General features: G+C 40.0%; 1 protein-coding gene across 6 annotated transcripts in view; it reads left to right on the top strand.

The window, feature by feature from the left end:
* The window catches only part of SCAI (suppressor of cancer cell invasion), a 121,904-nt gene that overhangs the window by 91,508 nt on the left and 14,799 nt on the right, over positions 1-15,597 (top strand). For 4 of the 6 annotated variants that reach the window (XM_043469548.1, XM_043469549.1, XM_043469547.1 and 1 more), the window contains 3 exons: positions 9,387-9,459; positions 12,455-12,628; positions 12,818-12,918. In XM_043469548.1, the coding sequence (XP_043325483.1) occupies positions 9,387-9,459; positions 12,455-12,628; positions 12,818-12,918 (348 nt within the window). Of the gene's footprint in view, positions 1-9,386; positions 9,460-10,187; positions 10,332-12,454; positions 12,629-12,817; positions 12,919-15,597 lie in introns of those variants that run through there. The other 2 variants (XR_006269558.1, XR_006269557.1) reach the window with 2 other exon arrangements.

Raw genomic sequence — 15,597 nt, 5'->3', positions numbered from 1 at the left:
AATAGGCCTACTTATCATATTATTTATTATCCACCTGGTAATTCTTACACCTGAAATCTGCTTTTGCTGCCCAAAGACGCCTGTTGCTGTTTCTGTATCCTGGTATGCTTGATTATCTTTGAATCAATTATTCTTGTATCCTTAACATTCTCTGTGATAAAGTCACTGAACCCTAGAATGATGATATTTTCATCCAGAGAGGATCTGCATGTGCTTGGGGACTATGTGTTTGGGATTACCTCAGTTCAGTTCAGTTGCTCAGTTGTGTCCGACTCTTTGCGACCCCATGAATCGCAGCACGCCAGGCCTCCCTGTCCATCACCAACTCCTGGAGTTTACTCAAACTCATGCCCATCAAGTCGGTGATGCCATCCAGCCATCTCATCCTCTGTCGTCCCCTTCTCCTCCTGCCCCCAATCCCTCCCAGCATCAGGGTCTTTTCCAATGAGTCAACTCTTCACATAGGGTGGCCAAAGTATTGGAGTTTCAGCTTCAGCATCAGTCCATCCAATGAACACCCAGCACTGATCTCCTTTAGGATGGACTGGTTGGATCTCCTTGCAGTCGAAGGGACTCTCAAGAGTCTTCTCCAACACCACAGTTCAAAAGCATCAATTCTTCGGCGCTCAGCTTTCTGCACAGTCCAACTCTCACATCCATACATGACCACTGGAAAAACCATAGCCTTGGCCAGACGGACCTTTGTTGGCAAAATAATGTCTCTGCTTTTTAACATGCTAGCTAGGTTGGTCATAACTTTCCTTCCAAGGAGTAAGCATCTTTTAATTTCATGGTGGCAGTCACCATCCGCAGTGGTTTTGGAGCCCCAAAAAATAAAGTCTGACACTGTTTCCACTGTCTCCCCATCTATTTGCCATGAAGTGATGGGACCAGATGCCATGATCTTAGTTTTCTGAATGTTAAGCTTTAAGCCAACTTTTTCACTCTCCTCTTTCACTTTCATCAAGAGGCTCTTTAGTTCTTCTTCACTTTCTGCCATAAGGTGGTGTCATCTGCATATCTGAGGTTATTGATATTTCTCCCGGCAATCTTGATTCCACCTTATGCTTCCTTCAGCCCAGCATTTCTGATGATGTACTCTGCATATAAGTTAGATACGCACGGTGACAATATACAGCCTTGACGTACTCTTTTTCCTATTTGGAACCAGTCTGTTGTTCCATGTCCAGTTCTAACTGTTGCTTCCTGACCTGCATACAGGGTTCTCAAGAGGCAGGTCAGGTGGTCTGGTATTCCCATCTCTTTCAGGATTTTCCACAGTTAATTGTGATCCACACAGTCAAAGGCTTTGGCCTAGTCAATAAAGCAGAAATAGATGTTTTTCTGGAACTCTCTTGCTTTTTCGATGATCCAGCGAATGTTGGTAATTTGATCTCTGGTCCCTCTGCCTTTTCTAAAACCAGATTGAACATACGGAAGTTCACAGTTCATGTATTGCTGAAGCCTGCTTGGAGAATTTTAAGCATTACTTTACTAGCATGTGAGATGAGTGCAATTGTGCAATAGTTTGAGCATTCTTAGGGATTGGAATGAAAACTGACCTTTTCCAGTCCTGTGGCCACTGCTGAGTTTTCCAAATTTGCTGGCATATGGAGTGCAGCACTTTGACAGCATCATCTTTCAGGATTTGAAATAACTCAACTGGAATTCCATCACATCCACTAGGTTTGTTCGTAGTGATGCTTTCTAAGGCCCACTTGACTTCACATTCCAGGATGTCTGGCTCTAGGTGAGTGATCACACCATTGTGATTATCTGGGTCATGAAGATCTTTTTTGTACAGTTCTTCTGTGTATTCTTGTCACCTCTTCTTAATATTTTCTGCTTCTGTTAGGTCCATACCATTTCTGTCCTTTATCGAACCCATCTTTGCCTGAAATGTTCCCTTGATATCTCTAATTTTCTTGAAGAGATCTCTAGTCTTTCCCATTGTGTTGTTTTCCTCTATTTCTTTGCATTGATTGCTGAGGAAGGCTTTCTTATCTCTCCTGGCTATTCTTTGGAACTCTGCATTCAAATGGGAATATCTTTCCTTTTCTCCTTTGATTTTCACTTCTCTTCTTTTCACAGCTATTTGTAAGGCCTCCTCAGACAACCATTTTGCCTTCTTGCATTTCTTTTCCATGGGGATGGTCTTGTTCCCTGTCTCCTGTACAATGTCACGAACCTCCGTCCATAGCTCATCAGGCTCTCTGTCTATCAGATGTGGTCCCTTAAATCTATTTCTCACTTCCACTGTATAGTCATAAGGGATTTGATTTAGGTCTTACCTGAATGGTCTAGTGGTTTCCCCTACTTTCTTCAGTTTAAGTCTGAATTTGGCAATAAGGAGTTCATGATCTGAGCCACAGTCAGCTCCTGGTCTTGTTTTCGCTGACTGTCTAGAGCTTCTCCATCTTTGGCTGCAAAGAATATAATCAGTCTGATTTTGGTGTTGACCATCTGGTGATGTCCATGTGTAGAGTCTTCTCTTGTGTTGTTGGAAGAGGGTGTTTGCTATGACCAGTGCGTTTTCTTGGCAAAACTCTATTAACCTTTGCCCTGCTTCATTCCGTACTCCAAGGCCAAATTCACCTGTCACTCCAGGTGTTTCTTGAGTTCCTACTTTTGCATTCCAGTCCCCTATAATGGAAAGGACATCTTTTTGCGGTGTTAGCTCTAAAAGGTCTTGTAGGTCTTCATAGAACCGTTCAACTTCAGCTTCTTCAGCATTACTAGTTGGGGCATAGGCTTGGATTACAGCGATATTGAATGGTTTGCCTTGGAAACGAACAGAGATCATTCTGTCGTTTTTGAGATTGCATCCAAGTACTGCATTTTGGACTCTTTTGTTGACTATGATGGCTACTCCATTTCTTCTAAGGGATTCCTGCCCACAGTAGTAGATATAATGGTCATCTGAGTTAAATTCACCCATTCCAGTCCATTTTAGTTCGCTGATTCCTAGAATGTTGACATTCACTCTTGCCATCTCCTGTTTGACCACTTCCAGTTTGCCTTGATTCATGGACCTAACATTCTAGGTTCCTACGAAATATTGCTCTTTAAAGCCTCGGACCTTGCTTCTATCACCAGTCCCATCCACAACTGGGTGTTGTTTTTGCTTTGGCTCCATCCCTTCATTCTTTCTAAAGTTATTTCTCCACAGATCTCCAGTAGCATATTGGGCACCTACCGACCTGGGGAGTTCCTCTTTCAGTATCCTGTCATTTTGCCTTTTCATACTGTTCATGGGGTTCTCAAGGCAAGAATACTTAAGTGGTTTGCCATTCCCTTCTCCAGTGGACCACGTTCTGTCAGCCCTCTCCACCATGGCCCGACCGTCTTGGGTGGCTGCACACGGCGTGGCTTAATTACCTAAGTGGTATGAATTTGGACTATAAACATGCAAGAGGGCTGGCTTATAGTTAAAACCCTTAGGGCTGTTTGGTTCCTTTGCTTGCTCTTTCTCTATTCTGCTCAGCACCAGGAAAATTTTTCTTGTGATCTGTTGAGGCATGGTCATGGTGGGTAGGGAAAGTGTGAAATTTCGTTTTTGTTCACCCTCACAGTGAATTCCATGGACTGTATAGTCCATGAGGTCGAAAAGAGACATGACCGGGGATCTTTCACATGCATACGTACAGTGAGAGTATAGCCCTTTGGGATTCCAGATTAGCATGGCTGGTTTTCTATTAGACTCTCATTTTAGACAGACCCTGAGCTCTGACTTCTGTCCCCTTCTCTGTATAAGGCCTTTAAAATCTAAGTCCAAGTGGCTCAATTGCCTCAAGGCAGGGGAGGCCTTGTTGTTGTTCTTCAGTTGCTAAGTTGTGTCTGACTCTCTGCGAGCCTATGGACTGCAGCGCAGCAGGCTTCCCTGTTGTTCACCATCTCCTGGAATTTGCTCAAACTCGTCCATTGAGTCAGTGATGTTACCTAACCATTTCATCCTCTGCCGCCCTCATCTCCTCTTGCCTTCAATCTTTCCCAGCGTCAGGAACTTTCCCAAAGAGTTGGCTCTTCGCATCAGGTGGCCCAAGCATTGGAGCTTCAGCTTCAGCATCAATCCTAAAGGCCTGGTGTCAAGCTTATTTTCTCAGTCTCCTCTGCTGGTGTTTCCTCATCTCTCTGACCTATCACTGGAATACCCTGGGCTCCATCCTTGTTCCTCTTCTTTTCTAGCTACAGCTGACTCCCTAGATGCCCTTAATAGTTTCATGACTTTAATTACTATCTCTGTGCTGATAATTTCCACATTTATATCACCAGCCCAAATCTTTCTCAGTTAACCCCAAACTCAAATATAATCTACCTACTCCACATCTCTCATTGGCAACTCTAATAGAGATTGCAAAGCTAACATGCCCAGGACAGAGTTTCTAGACCTCTTCTGTGGCCAACTTCCCCGTATTAGTTAATGACTATTGTCCTTTTATAGTTGCCCTAGCCCAAATCCTTAGTTTCCTTCTGAACTTTTCCTTCCCTCACACCTACATCCATTTCAGAATATTTTCTTGGTTATAACTAATATGCCCAGAATCTTACCACCTTCACTGCCACCATCGTCTCTTCCCTTAATTTTTGCAGTAGCCTCATAACTAGGCTTCCTCCTCCTGCCCTTGCTCTCCTACAGGGTGTGCCTGTAAATCAGATTATGTCACTTATCTGCTCTGAAGGATCCTCATCTTACTAAGGGTAAAGGCTTCATGCTTTGCTCTCACGCTGCTCTCCCACCCCCAAATGCATCTCTGATCTTCTCTTGTGGTCTCCTTATCACAGTTCTCTTCAGCCACACAGATCTTGCTGTTCCTCAGACATACCTGGCAGTCTTCTGCTTAGGATCTTTGTGTTCTGTTCCTTCAACCATGAATCCTCTTCCAAAGAACACTTGTTGTTTTCCAGGTGTTTAATCAACTGAAGCCTCTTAATAGAGCTTTCCCTAATTTTGTTGTTGTTCAGTTGCTCAGTTGTGTCCAACTCTTTGTGACCTCATGAACTACAGCACACCAGGCTTCCCTGTCCTTCACCATCTTCTGGAGGTGCTCAAACTGATGTCCATTGAGTCAATGATGCCATCCAACCATCTCATCCTTTCTTGTCCCCTTCTCCTCCTGCCTTCAATTTTTCCTAGCATCAGGGTCTTTTCCAGTGAGTCAGTTCTTCGCATCAGGTGGCCAAAGTATTAGAGCTTCAGCTTCAGCATCAGTCCTTCCAGTGAATATTCAGGGTTGATTTCCTTTAGGATTGACTGATTTGATGTCCTTGCAGTCCTAGGGACTCTCAAGAGTCTTCTCCAACACCACAGTTTGAAAGCGTTAATTCTTGGTGCTCATCCTTCTATATGGTCCAACTCTCACATCTGTACACAACTACTGGAAAAACCATAGCTTTGACTGTATAGACCTTTGTCAGCAAAGTGATGTCTCTGCTTTTTAATACATTGTCTAGTTTGTCATAGCTTTTCTTCCAAGGAGCAAGGGCGTTTTAATTTCATGGCTGCAGTCACCGTCTGCAGTGAATTTGGAGCCAAAAAAATAAAGTCTGCCACTGTTTTCCCATCTATTTGCCATGAAGTGATGGGACCAGCTGCCATGATCTTTGTTTTTTGAAGGTTGAGTTTTAAACCAGCCTTTTCACTCTCCTCTTTCACCTTCATCAAAAGACTCTTTAGTTCCTCTTTGCTTTCCGCCATTAGGGTGGTGTTATCTGCATATCTGAGGTTATTGATATTTCTCCCAGCAATCTTGATTCCAGCTTGAGCTTCACCCAGCCTGGCATTTTGCATGATGTACTCTGCATATAAGTTAAATAAGCAGGATGACAATATGCAGCCTTGCTGTACTCCTTTCACAATTTGGAACGAGTCAGTTGTTCCATGTCCAGTTCCAACTTTTGCTTCTCAGGAGGTAAATAAGGTGATCTGGTATTCCTATCTCTTTAGAATTTTCACCAGTTTGTCAACACAGTCAAAGGCTTTAGCATAGTTAGTGAAGCAGAAGTGTATGTTTTTCTGGAATTCCCTTGCTTTTTCAGTGATCCAGTGGATGCTGGCAATTGGATTTCTGGTTCCTCTGCCTTTTCAAAATCTGAAAGTTCTTGGTTCATGTACTATTGAAGTCTCACTTGGAGGAATTTGAGCATGACCTTGCTAGCCTGCGATATGAGTCTGTTGTGTGGTAGTGTGAACATTCTTTGGCATAGCCCTTCTTTGGGATTGGAATGAAAACTGACCTTTTTCAGTCTTGTGGCCACTACTAAGTTTTCCATACTTGCTGGCATATTGAGTGCAACACGTTAACAACATCATCTTTTAGTATTTGAAATAGTTCAGCTGGAATTCTGTCATCTCCACTAGCTTTGCTCATAGTGATGCTTCCTAAGGCCCACTTGACTTCACAATAAGGAGTTCATGATCTGAGCTACAGTCAGCTCCCAGTCTTGTTTTTGCTGACTGTGTAGAGCTTCTCAATCTTTGGCTGCAAAGAATATAATCAATCTGACTTCAGTGTTGACTATCTGGTGATGTCCATGTGTAGAGTCGTCTCTCGTGTTGTTGGAAGAGGGTGTTTGTTATGACCAGTGTGTTCTCTTGGCAAAACTGTTAGCCTTTGCCTTGCTTCATTTTGTACTCCCAGGCCAAACTTGCCTGTTGCTTCAGGTGTTTCTTGACTTCCTACTTTTTTGCATTCCACTCCCCTATGATGAAAAGGACATCTATTTTGGATGTTAGTTCTTGAAGGCCTTATAGGTCTTTGTAGAACCATTCAGCTTCAGCTTTTTTGGCTTTTGTGGTTGGGGAATAGACTTAGATTACTGTGATATTGCATGGTTTGCCTTGGAAATGAACCAAGATCATTCTGTTGTTTTTGAGATTGCACCCAAGTACTGCATTTCAGAGTCTTTCGCTAACTATGAGGTCTACTCCATTTCTTCTAAGAGATTCTTGCCTACAGTAGTAGATATAATGGTCATCTGAATTGAATTTGCCCATTCCTATCCATTTTAGTTCATTTTTTTGTAATTGCCCTATTTAAAATTATATGCCTCCCCAGCACTCTAGTCACCTTTCTTTATTTTTCTCATAATCATAACAGTTAGCTTCTGTTACCATGTGCTATTTTAAGCACTTTACAAATGCTAACGCATTTAATCCTTGCAACCCAGCGTGTTATTTCTGTTAACCCCGTTTTACTGATAAAACCAGGACACAAGATGGCTGATTTGGAATTGAAATACAGTCTGATTATGAATCTTTGCTTTACTGCTCTCTGTACTTGGCTGTCTTTGCATATGTAGCACTTGTCAACCTCTGTAATATTATATAACTTTATTTTGTTTACTGCAGGTTTGCTACCTGCCACCTCCACCCCCATCTAAATGTTAGCTCCAGAAAGACGGATTTTTTTTTTAAATCTGTTTTTTTGTTTTTGTTTTTTTTTTTACTGCAGTACCCCTAGCACCTATAACAATATCTAGTTTGTAGGTTCAGTGAGTATCTGTTGAAGAAAAGAGATCTTTGAAAAGATACTATGTACTATTTTAAAGTTGTAAAGTTGAGTTCACCAGTAAGCTCTTTTAAACTTTGATAATTGATACAATTCTAGAGCAGTGTAAAATGTCAGAAATACCCAATTCATTCTATAACAGGCCACAAGACATTTATGTGACCTTGAGCAACTGAACAGCAGCAAATACACCTACTAATAGAATAATCTACCAAAAGAGTTTATCTGAAAAATGCAAGGAGATTACATATATAAAAATCAGTCAATACTGTATTCCCTGTTACCTTTTACCCATTTTTCTATTGAAACAGTGGTCTTTTTCTTATGGATTTGGAAAAGCTCTTTCTATATTAAGGAGATTAATCCTTTGTAAAGTGAGTTGCAGATGTTTTCCCCAGTTCATCTTCTGGCTTTTGCTTTAGTTTATGCTGTATTTTACAATTCACAAGCCTTTGGTTTTTGTAATGGGTTTGTTAATCTTAATTACAATCGTTAGGAAGATCTTCTAGATTAGAGAAGTTACCCTTATTTTCTTATATTTTCTTTCAGCACTGATGCTGTTTAATTTTTTACATTTAAATTGATTATATTAGAAATTCATCCTAGATTTTGGTGTGAAGTATGGAGTTTTCTAGATAAATGTCAGTTTTTCCTGCCAATCCCAACCATCATCCTTACCTTATCATATATCCTTAAGCCTCATCTATTTCAGGGTCTAATTCTGAACTCTTCATTTTCTTCCATTGGTTTTTCTGCCTCCTTTTATGCCAAGGCACATATTTTAAATTACTGAGGCCTTAAAGTATGCTTTAGTATCTGATAAGTCTAGTTTCCCCTCTTTACTCTTTTTAAAAAACTTTTTAGCTTTATTTTTATTTATTTTTTGACCACATCACATTGCATGTGGGATCTTAGTTCATCAGCCAGGGATTGATCCTGTGTCCCCAGCAATGGAAGCACATTATTCAGGAATTCTTAACCACAGACCGCCAAGCAAGTCCCCCTGCTCTTCTTTTTCAGAATCTTCCTGGCTAATGTGTCTTATCCAAATGCACTTTATAATTTCTTTGAATTGCAGGAGGAAAAAAAATCTGTGGCCATTTTTGTTAAGGTTGATTTAAATTTTAATAAATTAGTATAATAACATCTTTAGAATGGGTTTCCCTCTAAGAACATAGTATGTCTTTCCGTTTGTTCAAGTCTTCATGTTTATCATTCAAAAGTGTTTTTTTAGTGGTTTTGGTATTTTTTCCCTTCTTATTAAGTTTACTCCTAGGAGTTTTATCTCTCTTGTTGTTTTACCACACAGTTTATGATTTTACTTCTCATGTAGCTCTGCCTTTATAGAAAGGACAGTATTAATCATGCAGGAGTAGTGAATGTCAGTTTAATTCTCACCGTAAATTAACACATTGACCTTCTGGTTTTATGCATCATTCTGTACACTCTATTAACATGATTCACAGCGAGAGATGAATCCAGCCTTCACATACCTGTAAGTCAGGTTTTATAGCCTATGAGGCTGAGAGCCAGGTCCTAGATCTTGGCGAATCTGCCCTTGTAAATCCTAGGTGTGCTGCCCGGTGGAGTGGCCTCTTAAACAGCCAGGTCACCTCTCCCTGTAACACTGCAACCGTGTGTGTGCCATTACTTTAAAAATCGATAGTTCGCTCAATAAATTGTCACCATTTTAAGAAAGCCTATTATGCATGTTAGTTATACTTGAATGACAGCCTCTTCAGCCGTTACTGATGTTTCTGCATCTACTTATGAGTAAAAGAACCTGATCTATACACTAGTGATATGCTTTGGAAAATTACTGAGTAACTGTCATTGGTCAAATCTTTAATGAAAGTTTTAAATTCTTGTATATTACAGAATTTCACAAACTTATTTGGACAGCCACTAGTCTGCTTGCTTTCTCCTACAGCCTATCCAAAAGCTTTACAAGGTATGTTCTTTCATTCCCTGTTATATCCATAGGTTGCAAATCAACTTACGTCTTCATTTTGAATAATACTGATCTGATCTTTGTCTCCCCATCTATAATGGTCAGTTGTTGGTTTATAGTGTTTAATGTGGCAACTATCAGTCTGAAATAAACCCAAAAGTCTTGCCAACAATCAGACTTCCTGAATGGGCTACAGTTAGGCCTTGAGATAGGTCTAAAAGAAATGGTAAAATGTCCTTGAGAAGAGAGTGGTTTTGGTTCGCTTGCTATTGGGGAACTTAAGATTTGTGAATGTTAAAATTTGTTTTGTAGGTGTGCTTGTCTTCGTCCACATAGTACGATTTCTTCGATGTCTGGCTATGTATTTTAAGTATCTTTTAAGACCGTGAGAAATCTGGTCTAGGACACGTTTTAATCCATGCCCAAGAATTAGGATAACCTAGCTGGCACAACTTAAAGGGTTTCTTTTATTCACATTTTTACATCACTGTATTTTTAACATAAAAAAACCTCTTCTCAACGTGCCAGAGAGACAGGTCAGTGTTTTGACGTTTTTCAAGTAGCTGAGAAATGAAAATTTTTTTGTCTTGAATAATTTGTCCTCAGTAAGCAACACATAAAATCTAATTCTAACGCCTAGTTATTAAGCTAGGTAAAATACTAAACAAACCTTACTCCTGTTTTAGCAGTACTTGTCACTGTTTCACTATCTTCCTAACCGTGAACAGTGCTGGTGTCTCTCTGTGGGGGATGGCATTTTACTGCTACTTCCCAGCCAGAAGTCCTGTCTGCTGATATAGTTTGACACAGGAGGTGATGGTCAGCATTTGAATGCCCGAGAGAAGCTGGAGACTTTTCACCGTTGTTTTAAGGTAAGTTCTGCTATTTAACAGGGAAAAACATGTAGAAATACTAAGTTCATGTATCTAGAAGACAAATCACTGAGGGATAGAACTTACCTTCAAACAACGGTAAAACTCTCCCGCTTTGAGGACTTGGTTAACCTGTTTCTTACCATTTCTGAAGAAATGTAACCCCTTCCAATGGCGAGTACTTTTTGCTATCAGGTTTTTCCTGTCACGAAACAGCTTTATTTTAAATTGCATGAACAAATGGGTTACTACCATGATTATTTAATCAGAAAGGTTTTATTGTGAAGAGGGTAAAAACACAGACTCTAGAGGCAAACTGATCATATTTGAGTCCCAACTCTGCCCCCTACGAGCTGTGTGACCTTGGGAAGTTCCTCAGCCATTCTGTGCCTCAGTTTCTTTCCTAATAAATGGAGATAATAATAGTATCTACCTCCTTAAAGAATTCTGAGTACACAGCAAGTACTCAATATGTGTTAACTATCATCATTATTATAATGTGCTTAATTTAAATATATGTCCTTAATGTGTCTTAGTCCAGAATCCTATCTTTTGGGCCATAAAACTTAGACCTCTAGTCCCTAAAATGTGTCCCACCTGGACACAAAGCTGGCCAGTACCAAAGTGTTTGGAATGTCAAATTAGATTCCTGCACCTCTGTTATCTAAAGTCTACAGTTCTCTCTTTAACCAAGAGTTACTTCATTCATTCAACAAGCATTTGTTTAACATTTTATCATGTACTGTGCTAGGTAGAAGATACAGATAACCTAACAGGCAATTGCTGTGGGTACTCTTAGTGTTTGCTTGGATGAAGCACATGTACAGTAAGATGAAGGCCTAACTAGCCCTTGAGTGTTAAGAAAGTGGATGAAATGATGTCTCAAGTGGAGTTGAAGGATGCATAAAATTAGACAGGTAGATAGGAGTGAAATATGGTTGAGTAAGAGTGTTCTAGCAGCAGCAGCAGCAGCAAAGAAATAGCCTGTGAACATGTGAAGAATGAATTGGAGAGGAGATCTGATGAAAATGGGGAGATGATGGTGGCCAGAGTAAAGACAATGGCTTGTTAGCTGGCTCCAGAAGACAGTTGTTCCAGAGAACCAAGAGGACTTGGTGATGGACAGGATGAGGGAACCAAGGAGAGGAGGGAAGCATGGACTTCCAGGTGTCTGGCTAAGGTGCTGGTAGAAATGATGATCCTGGATAAGATTTGTAAGAGAACAAATAAGGGGAAAGAATTTGCTTCTGAGTCTTAAGTTTAACGTGTTGAGTTTGAGGTTACCTTTGAGAGTTAGGTTAATGTCACAGTCGGGGGCTACTGTGTCCAGTAGAAATATAATAGGAATCACGCGTATGATTTTAAGTTTTCTAGTAGCTACTAGAAATACCACTTTTAAAAGTCTTTAGAGTCAAACAGGTGAAATTAAGGTTAGCGATACATCTTTTTGTACTGAGGCTTTGAAATCCCATGTATGTTTTACACTCCACAGTGTGTCTCAGTTTGGACACTCTTTTGAAGTGCCTGGTGGCTGCTGTAGAACAGTGCCATTCTGGACCTAAGGGGCTCAGTTAGGCTGCAGCTAGAGAACTCTGAATTAGTAGGCACATAAGTGATAGCCAAAATTATGTGCATAGGGGACATCAGCAGTGTGTAGAGAGAGAATACTGATGTTTATGGGACAGGTAAAGAAAGAGCAACTAACAAAGGAGAATGAAGGTGACTTGCAGCTCTAGTGCTCCTCAGAGGGTTCCATCAGGAGCTGCCCATGATCCAGCACTTGCCATATTTGCATGGAAGTTGTTAGCTGGAGGGGAAAAAGCAAAGGAACATGTTCGTTTTCCATTTCTCTTAAGTTGATAGAGTTGAGGCTCTATCTTAAGTTTGTTCAGCAGAAAGCAACATACCTGGGCTTTACTTTTGTAGTTCTAGGCCAAATCTACTTGGCTGAATTATAATTTAATGATATACATATATATATATAATGAATGTTATATATAACATTATTAATGTTAACATTATTATAATTATCATTAATTTTATACATATATATTAAGATGTTCCTCAAATGCCTCTCTTTTGTGAAACTGTTTTCTATATATTTAACATGTTTGTTATTACAGATCAATCTCAACGAGGTAGCCTGTTCACTCTCTTTTTGAACAATCCTCTAATGGCCTTCCTATTTGTCTCTGGACTGTCAAGCATGCGTAGAGGCCTATGGGAAAAGTGTCAAGAATATCTTCGAAAAATCAACCGCGACATTGCCCAGCTACTGACCCATTCACGTTCAATAGGTACCCTACTACTCTAACTGCACACTTAACAAAATGTACTATCCTGGTTTAAAATTGTTTAAATTGTTTGATGTAATGGTATTTGTTGAAGGTAGGAAAGTTGAGAAGGTTTTCCTGAACATTTATTCCCTTTTGAAATGTATTTTCCACTTAAGTATCCTTTTACTATCACTTTTCTCCTCTTTGCAGATCAGGCATTTCTCCAGTTTTTTGGAGATGAATTTCTTCGCTTGCTTCTCACAAGATTTATCTTTTGTTCAGCCACCATGAGGATGCACAAGATTTTTCGGGTAGGCAAACAATATCATTAAAGATTAATCCTGCCATTTTAGGTATTTAAGCATCATGTTTTACCTGTATTAACTTTGAATAGATCCAAAATAATATTCATACATTAATATGTAAGGTATGAAGATGAACAATATCAGGCACGTCTGAGTATCTACCACTCAGTTTAAGAAGCAGAAAGTTTTCATTACCTTTGAGGCCCCTCAAGGGGCCTTCCTGATCTTATCTCCTTCTCAAATGAAACTAAAACCCTGAATTTTGTAATTGTCATTATAATTTTGTCACATGTCACTCATTATCTTCTGATAATGGCCCTTTGGGTTGTGTCTGGTTTGTTATTGTTAAAAATGACGCCACTGTGAAATCTTTCATCAGTTACTTGGCACACGTACAGATTTTCTCTGGGGAACGTACCTAGTAGTGGATTACAGGGTCAGACAGTACAGGTGTATTCAGCCTTACTAGTTAATGGCCTGGCTGTACTAGTTTACCCTTGCATTAGCCATGTGTAAGAGTTGCTATTTCCAGTAGTCATGTATGGATGTGAGAGTTGGGCCATACAGAAGGCTGAGCCCTGAAGAATCGATGCTTTTGAACTGTGGTGCTGGAGAAGACTTTGAGAGTCCCTTGAACTGCAGGGAGATCCTACCAGTCAATCCTAAAGGAAATCAACCCTGAATATTCATTCAAAGGACTAATGCTGAAGCTTAAGCTCCAAAACTGGCCACCTGATATGAAGAGCTAACTCATTGGAAAAGACCTTGATGCTGGGAAAGATTGAAAGCAGAAGGAGAAGGGGATAACAGAGGAAGAGATGGTTGAATGGCATCACCAACTCATTGGACATGAATTTGCGTAAGCTCCAGGAGATGGTGAAGGACAGGGAAGCCTGGTGTTCTGCAATCCATGGGGTTGCAAAGAGTCAGACACAACTGAGTGACTAAACAACAACAATCCTTGCCAACACCTGTTGCTGTTATTCCTTATGTTTCATGTGAATCTGGTGGGTGTTAAGTAGTAGGTACTTGTGGTTCCAGGTGTCATTTCTGGGATGACTATTGAAATCGAACAACTTTTCATATGTGTTCTTTATGAAGAGTGTGTTTAAGACTTTGGTCTGTTTTGCTCTAAGTAGTTTGGTTTCTGTGTAGTCATGTAACTATTAACATGTAACATTTATCGATCTCTTTTTTTTCATTCATCAGTTCACCTCAGTTTTTGATGCATTTTGAAGTAGACTGTGGTCTTTACCCCTCAACACTTCATCATGCAAATAAATAACTGGATCTTATAGTTATGTATTTGTTTTTTTGCTTCTTTTTTTATTTTTTATTTTATTTTTTTTAGTTCTACCAGTTTATTGCCACCAACCCATCTCCCTCCACCCTCGTGCACACACGCTCAGTCATGTAACCCCATGGACTGCAGCCCGCCAGGCTCCTCTGTCCATGGACTTTTCCAGGCAAGAATACTGGGGTGGGTTGCCATTTCCTTCTCCATGCTTCTTTTTTTAATGTAAACTTTACATATAATGAAATACACAGAATTAAAGTGTACCATTAGGTGAGTTTTAACAAATACATATATCTTGGGACTTCAATAAAAATAAATAAATTTTTAAAAATACATACACCTTTGTAACTCAAACCTCAGTCAAGTTTTACAACATAGCATCATTCCAGAAAACTTCCTCCATATCCCTTTCTAGTTAGCCTGCTACCCATTATCCCAGAGGCAATACTGTTTTTATTATTTTCATTTCAGATTAGTGTCAGCTATTTACACAGTGTACTTGAATTGCACTGTGTAAACCTTCTTTGATCAAGTGTATTCTTAAGATTCATCTGTGTTGTTTCATGCAGAAATAACTCATTCTTTTGAGTAGTTCCATTTTCTGAATATGTCACAGTTTATTTAAGCCTTCTCTTTTTGATGAATACTTGGGCAGATTTAAACTTTTGACTTTTATAGATAAAGTGGCCATGAACATTCCCATACAAATCTTTTTTCCAAAGACTTCTGTTTTGATTTTTCTTGGCCATAGGATATGTGTGTCTTTAGTTTTATAAGAAACTGCCAGACCTTTTCCTCAAACTGACTGTACCATTTTCTTTTCCCAGCAACTGCATATGAAAGTTGCTTTGCACCGTTGCCAACACATGATGTTGTCAGTCTTAAATTTTTTTTTAGTCTTAAATTTTTTAAACATTTATTTATTTTTAATTGAAGGATGGTTGCTCTCCAGTATTGTGTTGGTTTCTACCAAACATCAACATGAATCAGCAGTAGGTTTACTCATGTCCCCTCCTACTTGAACATCCCTCCCAATCCCACTCCTCTATGTTGTTACCCAGCCGGGTTTGAAAACCCTGTCATACAGCAAATTCCCTTTGGCTATCTGTTTTACATATGGTAATGTATGTTTCCGTGTTACTCTCTATACATCCCCACCCAGAATTGTCCATAAATCTGTTCTCTATGTCTGTGTCTCCTTTCAGTTCAGTTCAGTCGCTCAGTCGTGTCCAACTCTTTGCAACCCCATGAACCGCAGCACGCCAGGCCTCCCTGTCCGTCACCAACTCCTGGAGTCCACCCAAACCCATGTCCATTGAGTTGGTGATGCCATCCAACCATCTCATCCTCTGTCGTCCCCTTCTCCTCCTGCCTTCAATCTTTCCCAG

Source organism: Cervus canadensis, chromosome 5, assembly GCF_019320065.1.
Source record: "Cervus canadensis isolate Bull #8, Minnesota chromosome 5, ASM1932006v1, whole genome shotgun sequence".
NCBI lineage: Eukaryota > Metazoa > Chordata > Mammalia > Artiodactyla > Cervidae > Cervus > Cervus canadensis.
Note: the sequence above shows the minus strand (reverse complement) of the source record. Positions and strands in the feature narration are given on the sequence as shown.